General features: G+C 42.0%; 1 protein-coding gene across 2 annotated transcripts in view; it reads right to left on the reverse strand.

The window, feature by feature from the left end:
- The window catches only part of LOC139557961 (RNA-binding protein 10-like), a 111,286-nt gene that overhangs the window by 81,751 nt on the left and 15,186 nt on the right, over positions 1-14,349 (reverse strand). The window contains exon 2 of one of the 2 annotated variants that reach the window (XM_071373339.1): positions 4,660-4,977. The exons of the other annotated variant lie outside the window; for it this stretch is intronic. Coding sequence (XP_071229440.1) covers positions 4,660-4,676 — 17 coding nt within the window. The 5' untranslated portion in view covers positions 4,677-4,977. The remainder of the gene's footprint in view (positions 1-4,659; positions 4,978-14,349) is intronic. 2 annotated transcript variants of the gene reach the window in all.

Consider the following 14,349-nt stretch of genomic DNA (forward strand, 5'->3'; position numbering starts at 1 on the left):
TTATATAGGATGGTGTGTATAGACAGTAGTTATATAGGATGGTGTGCATAGACAGTAGTTATATAGGATGGTGTGTATAGACAGTAGTTATATAGGATGGTGTGTATAGACAGTAGTTATATAGGATGGTGTGTATAGAAAGTAGTTATATAGGATGGTGTGTATAGACAGTAGTTATATAGGATGGTGTGTATAGACAGTATAGACGGTAGTTATATAAGATGGTGTGTATAGACAGTAGTTATATAGGATGGTGTGTATAGACAGTATAGACAATAGTTATATAGGATGGTGTGTATAGACAGTAGTTATATAGGATGGTGTGTATAGACAGTAGTTATATAGGATGGTGTGTATAGACAGTAGTTATATAGGATGGTGTGTATAGACAGTAGTTATATAGGATGGTGTGTATAGAAAGTAGTTATATAGGATGGTGTGTATAGACAGTAGTTATATAGGATGGTGTGTATAGACAGTATAACCAGTAGTTATATAGGATGGTGTGTATAGACAGTAGTTATATAGGATGGTGTGTATAGACAGTAGTTATATAGAATGGTGTGTATAGACAGTAGTTATATAGAATGGTGTGTATAGACAGTAGTTATATAGGATGGTGTGTATAGACAGTAGTTATATAGGATGGTGTGTATAGACAGTAGTTATATAGGATGGTGTGTATAGACAGTAGTTATATAGAATGGTGTGTATAGACAGTAGTTATATAGAATGGTGTGTATAGACAGTAGTTATATAGGATGGTGTGTATAGACAGTAGTTATATAGGATGGTGTGTATAGAAAGTAGTTATATAGGATGGTGTGTATAGACAGTAGTTATATAGGATGGTGTGTATAGACAGTATAACCAGTAGTTATATAGGATGGTGTGTATAGACAGTAGTTATATAGGATGGTGTGTATAGACAGTAGTTATATAGAATGGTGTGTATAGACAGTAGTTATATAGAATGGTGTGTATAGACAGTAGTTATATAGGATGGTGTGTATAGACAGTATAGACAGTAGTTATATAGGATGGTGTGTATAGACAGTAGTTATATAGGATGGTGTGTATAGACAGTAGTTATATAGAATGGTGTGTATAGACAGTAGTTATATAGAATGGTGTGTATAGACAGTAGTTATATAGGATGGTGTGTATAGACAGTATATGAATAGCTGTGTCCATCAGTAGTTATATAGAATGGTGTGTATAGACAGTATAGACAGTAGTTATATAGGATGGTGTGTATAGACAGTAGTTATATAGGATGGTGTGTATAGACAGTATAGACAGTAGTTATATAGGATGGTGTGTATAGACAGTAGTTATATAGGATGGTGTGTATAGACAGTAGTTATATAGAATGGTGTGTATAGACAGTAGTTATATAGAATGGTGTGTATAGACAGTAGTTATATAGGATGGTGTGTATAGACAGTATATGAATAGCTGTGTCCATCAGTAGTTATATAGAATGGTGTGTATAGACAGTATAGACAGTAGTTATATAGGATGGTGTGTATAGACAGTAGTTATATAGAATGGTGTGTATAGACAGTAGTTATATAGAATGGTGTGTATAGACAGTAGTTATATAGGATGGTGTGTATAGACAGTAGTTATAAAGGATGGTGTGTAGAGACAGTAGTTATATAGGATGGTGTGTATAGACAGTAGTTATATAGGATGGTGTGTATAGACAGTAGTTATATAGAATGGTGTGTATAGACAGTAGTTATATAGAATGGTGTGTATAGACAGTAGTTATATAGGATGGTGTGTATAGACAGTATATGAATAGCTGTGTCCATCAGTAGTTATATAGAATGGTGTGTATAGACAGTATAGACAGTAGTTATATAGGATGGTGTGTATAGACAGTAGTTATATAGAATGGTGTGTATAGACAGTAGTTATATAGGATGGTGTGTATAGACAGTAGTTATAAAGGATGGTGTGTAGAGACAGTAGTTATATAGGATGGTGTGTATAGACAGTATAGACAGTAGTTATATAGGATGGTGTGTATAGACAGTAGTTATATAGAATGGTGTGTATAGACAGTAGTTATATAGGATGGTGTGTATAGACAGTAGTTATATAGAATGGTGTGTATAGACAGTAGTTATATAGGATGGTGTGTATAGACAGTATAGACAGTAGTTATATAGGATGGTGTGTATAGACAGTATAGACAGTAGTTATATAGGATGGTGTGTATAGACAGTAGTTATATAGGATGGTGTGTATAGACAGTAGTTATATAGAATGGTGTGTATAGACAGTAGTTATATAGAATGGTGTGTATAGACAGTAGTTATATAGGATGGTGTGTATAGACAGTAGTTATATAGAATGGTGTGTATAGACAGTAGTTATATAGGATGGTGTGTATAGACAGTAGTTATATAGAATGGTGTGTATAGACAGTAGTTATATAGAATGGTGTGTATAGACAGTAGTTATATAGGATGGTGTGTATAGACAGTATAGACAGTAGTTATATAGGATGGTGTGTAGAGACAGTAGTTATATAGGATGGTGTGTATAGACAGTATATGAATAGCTGTGTCCATCAGTAGTTATATAGGATGGTGTGTATAGACAGTAGTTATATAGGATGGTGTGTATAGACAGTATAGACAGTAGTTATATAGAATGGTGTGTATAGACAGTAGTTATATAGGATGGTGTGTATAGACAGTATAGACAGTAGTTATATAGAATGGTGTGTATAGACAGTAGTTATATAGGATGGTGTGTATAGACAGTATAGACAGTAGTTATATAGAATGGTGTGTATAGACAGTAGTTATATAGGATGGTGTGTATAGACAGTATATGAATAGCTGTGTCCATCAGTAGTTATATAGAATGGTGTGTATAGACAGTAGTTATATAGGATGGTGTGTATAGACAGTATAGACAGTAGTTATATAGAATGGTGTGTATAGACAGTAGTTATATAGGATGGTGTGTATAGACAGTATAGACAGTAGTTATATAGGATGGTGTGTAGAGACAGTAGTTATATAGGATGGTGTGTATAGACAGTATAGACAGTAGTTATATAGAATGGTGTGTATAGACAGTAGTTATATAGGATGGTGTGTATAGACAGTATATGAATAGCTGTGTCCATCAGTAGTTATATAGAATGGTGTGTATAGACAGTAGTTATATAGGATGGTGTGTATAGACAGTATAGACAGTAGTTATATAGAATGGTGTGTATAGACAGTAGTTATATAGGATGGTGTGTATAGACAGTATAGACAGTAGTTATATAGGATGGTGTGTATAGACAGTAGTTATATAGGATGGTGTGTATAGACAGTATATGAATAGCTGTGTCCATCAGTAGTTATATAGGATGGTGTGTATAGACAGTATATGAATAGCTGTGTCCATCAGTAGTTATATAGCATGGTGTGTATAGACAGTAGTTATATAGGATGGTGTGTATAGACAGTATATGAATAGCTGTGTCCATCAGTAGTTATATAGGATGGTGTGTATAGACAGTATATGAATAGCTGTGTCCATCAGTAGTTATACAGGATGAGACTAGAACATATGAAGTGAGTACAACAGTATATCAATATTACCAAAGTGACCAGTGTTCCATATATACTGTACATAGGGCAGCAGTCTCTCAGGTGCAGGGTAGAGTACCGGGTGGTAGCCGGCTAGTAACAGTAACTAAGGTTCAGGGTAGAGTACCGGGTGGTAGCCGGCTAGTAACAGTAACTAAGGTTCAGGGTAGAGTACCGGGTGGTAGCCGGCGAGTGGTGATCTTTTAACAGTACTTCAGTAATAATACTTTAAAGTACTACTTAAGTAGTTTTTTAGCGGTATCTGTACTTTATTTTTGACAATTTTTACTTCACTACATTCCTTAAGAAAATAGTGTACTTTTTACTCCATACATTTTACCTGACACCCAAAATTACTCGTTACATTTTGAATGTTTAGCAGTCCAATTCACAGACTTATCAAGAGAACATCCCTGGTCATCCCTACTGCCTAAATGATGTCTGAGTGTTGGAGTGTCCCCCTAGCTATCGATAAATAATTAAAACACAAAAATTGTGCCATCTGGTTTGCTTAATATAATCAATTATTTATATTTTTTCTTTTGATACTTAAGTATATTTAAAACAAAAAATACTTTTAGATTTTTACTCAAGTAGTATTTTACTGGGTGACTTTCACTTTTACTTGAGTCATTTTCTATTAAGGTATCTTTACTTTTACTCAAGTCTGACAGTCGGTAACTTTTCCCACCGCTGCTATTCAACAGTCTGGAGATTGAAGCCGTTTTTCAGCTTCCTCTTGAAGTTCAAACAAACCATCCAGGTCAGGAAGTGGAATTTCTGCTCGATTTCTGGCGACTGACCGCCGATCTAATGTCCAAAAGTTCTTTCCTGTCTGTAGGTAATAATACAGGAAATAATGTAAGAAAAACAAATAAATACTAATAAAAATAAATAAATACTGTAAAGTTGTCTTGGAGCTAGAAACAGGGCTGTCGGCGTCATCTTGTCCAATCATGGCCTTCTACCCCTGTGATGCCCACACATCATTTATTCATGACGTTGTCAGGTATCCCATCTATAGAAAAGGTACAGTAGAAAGAAGTTTACTCACCTTCTGTCATAGTCCATACTGGTCCTCTGACTGTCTGCTCCTCTCTCTCCTCCTCCTCCTCCTCCTCCTCCTCCTCTCGTCTCCTCTCTCTCCTCCTCCTCCTCTTCTCTCTCTCTCTCTCTCTCCTCCTCCTCCTCTCTCTCGTCTCCTCTCTCTCCTCCTCCTCCTCCTCTCTCTCGTCTCCTCTCTCTCCTCCTCCTCCTCCTCCTCTCTCTCCTCCTCCTCCTCCTCCTCTCTCTCGTCTCCTCTCTCTCCTCCTCCTCTCTCTCGTCTCCTCTCTCTCCTCCTCCTCTGTTACAGTCGCAGCATTTTCACACCCTGAAAGCACAACAGTCACAATTGTACATTTGACTTCCGGTATTGGTAGGTCCTCATTCTGCACAACGTAACGCTACAGGCAGTGAATGAGACCAATAGCAGCCCGTAGAGGCTACAGCAAGCCGTCCTGCTACACTCAGAGAGAGACACCCAGGTTTCTTCCTAGGGCTATGTAAATTTGATTTGATTTGACACCGTCAGTCCGTCTGTCCGCCGTGGGAACTAAATTACTAAAAGCATGTTGAATAATGCATGGATCTAAATATAGACCTCTTACACAGCAAGTGATAGTTATCAGACACTGACACACACGGACACACAGGGACACACACGGACACACACACACACGGACACACACACACACACACACACACACACACACACACACACAGAGGTACAGTAGACACACACAGAGGTACAGTAGACACACACACACACACACACACACACACACACACACACACACACACACACAGAGGTACAGTAGACACACACACACACACACACACACACACACACACACACACACACACACACACACACACACACACACACACAGAGGTACAGTAGACACACACACACACACACACACACACACACACACACACACAGAGGTACAGTAGACACACACACACACACACACACACACACACACACACACACACACACACACACACACACACACACACACACACACACACACACACACACACACACACACACACACACACACACACAGAGGTACAGTAGACACACACAGAGGTACAGTAGACACACACACACACACACACACACACACACACACACACACACACAGAGGTACAGTAGACACACACACACACACACACACACACACACACACACACACACACACACACACACACACACAGAGGTACAGTAGCACACACACACACACACACACACACACACACACACACACACACACACACACACACACACACAGAGGTACAGTAGACACACACAGAGGTACAGTAGACACACACACACACACACACACACACACACACACACACACACACACACACACACACACAGAGGTACAGTAGACACACACACACACACACACACACACACACACACACACACACACAGACACACACAAACACACAGAGGTACAGTAGACACACACACACACACACACACACACACACACACACACACACACACACACACACACACACACACACACACAGAGGTACAGTAGACACACACACACACACACACACACACACACACACACACACACACACACACACACACACACACACACACACACAAGAGGTACAGTAGACACACACACACACACACACACACACACACACACACACACACACACACACACACACACACACACACACACACACACACACACACACAGAGGTACAGTAGACACACACAGAGGTACAGTAGACACACACACACACACACACACACACACACACACACACACACACACACACACACACACACACACACACACACACACACACACAGAGGTACAGTAGACACACACAGAGGTACAGTAGACACACACACACACACACACACACACACACACACACACACACACACACACACACACACACACACACAGAGGTACAGTAGACACACACACACACACACACACACACACACACACACACACACACACACACACACACAGAGGTACAGTAGACACACACAGAGGTACAGTAGACACACACACACACACACACACACACACACACACACACACACACACACACACACACACACACACACACACACAGAGGTACAGTAGACACACACAGAGGTACAGTAGACACACACACACACACACACACACACACACACACACACACACACACACACACACACACACACACACACACACACAGGTAAACGGGCTAGAGATACACTAGACAGACACAGAGAGACAGACGGCAGACGATAGCCAACCTGAACCTAGCTATCAACCTGCAGCTGGCTGCTAGATCATTGTTATGCAGGTCGGGTTTGTTCATTGCAGTGCCCTGTTCAAACAGACTACTGCTGTGTATGTCATGCTTCTATTTAGGTCACTGTTGCTCCAGTGGGATAGACAGACAGTGTACTACTGTAGCTACAGTATAGGACAGACTGACAGACAGATCTAGTCTACTGTAGCTACAGTATAGGACAGACTGACAGACAGATCTAGTCTACTGTAGCTACAGTATTAGACAGACTGACAGACAGATCAGACTGACAGACAGATCTAGTCTACTGTAGCTACAGTACAGGACAGACTGACAGACAGATCTAGTCTACTGTAGCTACAGTATAGGACAGACTGACAGACAGATCTAGTCTACTGTAGCTACAGTATAGGACAGACTGACACACAGATCTAGTCTACTGTAGCTACAGTATTAGACAGACTGACAGACAGATCAGACTGACAGACAGATCTAGTCTACTGTAGCTACAGTACAGGACAGACTGACAGACAGATCTAGTCTGCTGTAGCTACAGTATAGGACAGACTGACAGACAGATCAGACTGACAGACAGATCTAGTCTACTGTAGCTACAGTATAGGACAGACTGACACACAGATCTAGTCTACTGTAGCTACAGTACAGGACAGACTGACAGACAGATCTAGTCTACTGTAGCTACAGTACAGGACAGACTGACAGACATATCTAGTCTACTGTAGCTACAGTATAGGACAGACTGACAGACAGATCTAGTCTACTGTAGCTACAGTATAGGACAGACTGACACACAGATCTAGTCTACTGTAGCTACAGTATTAGACAGACTGACAGACAGATCAGACTGACAGACAGATCTAGTCTACTGTAGCTACAGTACAGGACAGACTGACAGACAGATCTAGTCTACTGTAGCTACAGTACAGGACAGACTGACAGACAGATCTAGTCTACTGTAGCTAAAGTACAGGACAGACTGACAGACAGATCTAGTCTACTGTAGCTACAGTATAGGACAGACTGACACACAGATCTAGTCTACTGTAGCTACAGTACAGGACAGACAGATCTAGTCTACTGTAGCTACAGTACAGGACAGACTGACAGACAGATCTAGTCTACTGTAGCTACAGTATAGGACAGACTGACACACAGATCTAGTCTACTGTAGCTACAGTATTAGACAGACTGACAGACAGATCAGACTGACAGACAGATCTAGTCTACTGTAGCTACAGTACAGGACAGACTGACAGACAGATCTAGTCTACTGTAGCTACAGTATAGGACAGACTGACAGACAGATCAGACTGACAGACAGATCTAGTCTACTGTAGCTACAGTATAGGACAGACTGACACACAGATCTAGTCTACTGTAGCTACAGTATTAGACAGACTGACAGACAGATCAGACTGACAGACAGATCTAGTCTACTGTAGCTACAGTACAGGACAGACTGACAGACAGATCTAGTCTACTGTAGCTACAGTACAGGACAGACTGACAGACAGATCTAGTCTACTGTAGCTACAGTACAGGACAGACTGACACACAGATCTAGTCTACTGTAGCTACAGTATAGGACAGACTGACAGACAGATCTAGTCTACTGTAGCTACAGTATAGGACAGACTGACAGACAGATCTAGTCTACTGTAGCTACAGTATAGGACAGACTGACACACAGATCTAGTCTACTGTAGCTACAGTATAGGACAGACTGACACACAGATCTAGTCTACTGTAGCTACAGTACAGGACAGACTGACAGACAGATCTAGTCTACTGTAGCTACAGTACAGGACAGACTGACAGACAGATCTAGTCTACTGTAGCTACAGTATAGGACAGACTGACACACAGATCTAGTCTACTGTAGCTACAGTATAGGACAGACTGACACACAGATCTAGTCTACTGTAGCTACAGTACAGGACAGACTGACAGACAGATCTAGTCTACTGTAGCTACAGTACAGGACAGACTGACAGACAGATCTAGTCTACTGTAGCTACAGTACAGGACAGACTGACAGACAGATCTAGTCTACTGTAGCTACAGTACAGGACAGACTGACACACAGATCTAGTCTACTGTAGCTACAGTATAGGACAGACTGACAGACAGATCTAGTCTACTGTAGCTACAGTATTAGACAGACTGACAGACAGATCAGACTGACAGACAGATCTAGTCTACTGTAGCTACAGTACAGGACAGGCTGACAGACAGATCTAGTCTACTGTAGCTACAGTATAGGACAGACTGACAGACAGATCTAGTCTACTGTAGCTACAGTATGGGACAGGCTGACAGACAGATCTAGTCTACTGTAGCTACAGTACAGGACAGACTGACAGACAGATCTAGTCTACTGTAGCTACAGTATAGGACAGACTGACAGACAGATCTAGTCTACTGTAGCTACAGTATTAGACAGACTGACAGACAGATCAGACTGACAGACAGATCTAGTCTACTGTAGCTACAGTACAGGACAGACTGACAGACAGATCTAGTCTACTGTAGCTACAGTATAGGACAGACTGACAGACAGATCTAGTCTACTGTAGCTACAGTATTAGACAGGCTGACAGACAGATCTAGTCTACTGTAGCTACAGTACAGGACAGACTGACAGACAGATCTAGTCTACTGTAGCTACAGTATGGGACAGGCTGACAGACAGATCTAGTCTACTGTAGCTACAGTATAGGACAGACTGACAGACAGATCTAGTCTACTGTAGCTACAGTATTAGACAGGCTGACAGACAGATCTAGTCTACTGTAGCTACAGTATAGGACAGACAGACAGATCTAGTCTACTGTAGCTACAGTATAGGACAGACAGATCTAGTCTACTGTAGCTACAGTACAGGACAGACTGACAGACAGATCTAGTCTACTGTAGCTACAGTACAGGACAGGCTGACAGACAGATCTAGTCTACTGTAGCTACAGTATAGGACAGACTGACAGACAGATCTAGTGTACTGTAGCTACAGTATTAGACAGGCTGACAGACAGATCTAGTCTACTGTAGCTACAGTATAGGACAGACTGACAGACAGATCTAGTCTACTGTAGCTACAGTACAGGACAGACTGACACACAGATCTAGTCTACTGTAGCTACAGTATAGGACAGACTGACAGACAGATCTAGTCTACTGTAGCTACAGTATTAGACAGACTGACAGACAGATCAGACTGACAGACAGATCTAGTCTACTGTAGCTACAGTACAGGACAGGCTGACAGACAGATCTAGTCTACTGTAGCTACAGTATAGGACAGACTGACAGACAGATCTAGTCTACTGTAGCTACAGTATGGGACAGGCTGACAGACAGATCTAGTCTACTGTAGCTACAGTACAGGACAGACTGACAGACAGATCTAGTCTACTGTAGCTACAGTATAGGACAGACTGACAGACAGATCTAGTCTACTGTAGCTACAGTATTAGACAGACTGACAGACAGATCAGACTGACAGACAGATCTAGTCTACTGTAGCTACAGTACAGGACAGACTGACAGACAGATCTAGTCTACTGTAGCTACAGTATAGGACAGACTGACAGACAGATCTAGTCTACTGTAGCTACAGTATTAGACAGGCTGACAGACAGATCTAGTCTACTGTAGCTACAGTACAGGACAGACTGACAGACAGATCTAGTCTACTGTAGCTACAGTATGGGACAGGTTGACAGACAGATCTAGTCTACTGTAGCTACAGTATAGGACAGACTGACAGACAGATCTAGTCTACTGTAGCTACAGTATTAGACAGGCTGACAGACAGATCTAGTCTACTGTAGCTACAGTATAGGACAGACAGACAGATCTAGTCTACTGTAGCTACAGTATAGGACAGACAGATCTAGTCTACTGTAGCTACAGTACAGGACAGACTGACAGACAGATCTAGTCTAATGTAGCTACAGTATTAGACAGGCTGACAGACAGATCTAGTCTACTGTAGCTACAGTATAGGACAGACTGACAGACAGATCTAGTCTACTGTAGCTACAGTATAGGACAGACAGACAGATCTAGTCTACTGTAGCTACAGTATAGGACAGACTGACAGACAGATCTAGTCTACTGTAGCTACAGTACAGGACAGACTGACAGACAGATCTAGTCTACTGTAGCTACAGTATAGGACAGACAGATCTAGTCTACTGTAGCTACAGTATAGGACAGACTGACAGACAGATCTAGTCTACTGTAGCTACAGTATTAGACAGACTGACATACAGATCTAGTCTACTGTAGCTACAGTACAGGACAGACTGACACACAGATCAGACTGACAGACAGAGCTAGTCTACTGTAGCTACAGTATAGGACAGACTGACACACAGATCTAGTCTACTGTAGCTACAGTACAGGACAGACTGACAGACAGATCTAGTCTACTGTAGCTACAGTACAGGACAGACTGACAGACATATCTAGTCTACTGTAGCTACAGTATAGGACAGACTGACAGACAGATCTAGTCTACTGTAGCTACAGTATAGGACAGACTGACACACAGATCTAGTCTACTGTAGCTACAGTATTAGACAGACTGACAGACAGATCAGACTGACAGACAGATCTAGTCTACTGTAGCTACAGTACAGGACAGACTGACAGACAGATCTAGTCTACTGTAGCTACAGTACAGGACAGACTGACAGACAGATCTAGTCTACTGTAGCTACAGTACAGGACAGACAGATCTAGTCTACTGTAGCTACAGTATAGGACAGACTGACACACAGATCTAGTCTACTGTAGCTACAGTACAGGACAGACTGACAGACAGATCTAGTCTACTGTAGCTACAGTACAGGACAGACTGACAGACAGATCTAGTCTACTGTAGCTACAGTATAGGACAGACTGACAGACAGATCTAGTCTACTGTAGCTACAGTATAGGACAGACTGACACACAGATCTAGTCTACTGTAGCTACAGTATTAGACAGACTGACAGACAGATCAGACTGACAGACAGATCTAGTCTACTGTAGCTACAGTACAGGACAGACTGACAGACAGATCTAGTCTACTGTAGCTACAGTATAGGACAGACTGACAGACAGATCAGACTGACAGACAGATCTAGTCTACTGTAGCTACAGTACAGGACAGACTGACAGACAGATCTAGTCTACTGTAGCTACAGTACAGGACAGACTGACACACAGATCTAGTCTACTGTAGCTACAGTATAGGACAGACTGACAGACAGATCTAGTCTACTGTAGCTACAGTATAGGACAGACTGACAGACAGATCTAGTCTACTGTAGCTACAGTATAGGACAGACTGACACACAGATCTAGTCTACTGTAGCTACAGTATAGGACAGACTGACACACAGATCTAGTCTACTGTAGCTACAGTACAGGACAGACTGACAGACAGATCTAGTCTACTGTAGCTACAGTACAGGACAGACTGACAGACAGATCTAGTCTACTGTAGCTACAGTATAGGACAGACTGACACACAGATCTAGTCTACTGTAGCTACAGTATAGGACAGACTGACACACAGATCTAGTCTACTGTAGCTACAGTACAGGACAGACTGACAGACAGATCTAGTCTACTGTAGCTACAGTACAGGACAGACTGACAGACAGATCTAGTCTACTGTAGCTACAGTACAGGACAGACTGACAGACAGATCTAGTCTACTGTAGCTACAGTACAGGACAGACTGACACACAGATCTAGTCTACTGTAGCTACAGTATAGGACAGACTGACAGACAGATCTAGTCTACTGTAGCTACAGTATTAGACAGACTGACAGACAGATCAGACTGACAGACAGATCTAGTCTACTGTAGCTACAGTACAGGACAGGCTGACAGACAGATCTAGTCTACTGTAGCTACAGTATAGGACAGACTGACAGACAGATCTAGTCTACTGTAGCTACAGTATGGGACAGGCTGACAGACAGATCTAGTCTACTGTAGCTACAGTACAGGACAGACTGACAGACAGATCTAGTCTACTGTAGCTACAGTATAGGACAGACTGACAGACAGATCTAGTCTACTGTAGCTACAGTATTAGACAGACTGACAGACAGATCAGACTGACAGACAGATCTAGTCTACTGTAGCTACAGTACAGGACAGACTGACAGACAGATCTAGTCTACTGTAGCTACAGTATAGGACAGACTGACAGACAGATCTAGTCTACTGTAGCTACAGTATTAGACAGGCTGACAGACAGATCTAGTCTACTGTAGCTACAGTACAGGACAGACTGACAGACAGATCTAGTCTACTGTAGCTACAGTATGGGACAGGCTGACAGACAGATCTAGTCTACTGTAGCTACAGTATAGGACAGACTGACAGACAGATCTAGTCTACTGTAGCTACAGTATTAGACAGGCTGACAGACAGATCTAGTCTACTGTGGCTACAGTATAGGACAGACAGACAGATCTAGTCTACTGTAGCTACAGTATAGGACAGACAGATCTAGTCTACTGTAGCTACAGTACAGGACAGACTGACAGACAGATCTAGTCTACTGTAGCTACAGTACAGGACAGGCTGACAGACAGATCTAGTCTACTGTAGCTACAGTATAGGACAGACTGACAGACAGATCTAGTCTACTGTAGCTACAGTATTAGACAGGCTGACAGACAGATCTAGTCTACTGTAGCTACAGTATAGGACAGACTGACAGACAGATCTAGTCTACTGTAGCTACAGTACAGGACAGACTGACACACAGATCTAGTCTACTGTAGCTACAGTATAGGACAGACTGACAGACAGATCTAGTCTACTGTAGCTACAGTATTAGACAGACTGACAGACAGATCAGACTGACAGACAGATCTAGTCTACTGTAGCTACAGTACAGGACAGGCTGACAGACAGATCTAGTCTACTGTAGCTACAGTATAGGACAGACTGACAGACAGATCTAGTCTACTGTAGCTACAGTATGGGACAGGCTGACAGACAGATCTAGTCTACTGTAGCTACAGTACAGGACAGACTGACAGACAGATCTAGTCTACTGTAGCTACAGTATAGGACAGACTGACAGACAGATCTAGTCTACTGTAGCTACAGTATTAGACAGACTGACAGACAGATCAGACTGACAGACAGATCTAGTCTACTGTAGCTACAGTACAGGACAGACTGACAGACAGATCTAGTCTACTGTAGCTACAGTATAGGACAGACTGACAGACAGATCTAGTCTACTGTAGCTACAGTATTAGACAGGCTGACAGACAGATCTAGTCTACTGTAGCTACAGTACAGGACAGACTGACAGACAGATCTAGTCTACTGTAGCTACAGTATGGGACAGGTTGACAGACAGATCTAGTCTAC

Source organism: Salvelinus alpinus, chromosome 28, assembly GCF_045679555.1.
Source record: "Salvelinus alpinus chromosome 28, SLU_Salpinus.1, whole genome shotgun sequence".
In the NCBI taxonomy this organism is placed as follows: Eukaryota; Metazoa; Chordata; class Actinopteri; order Salmoniformes; family Salmonidae; genus Salvelinus; species Salvelinus alpinus.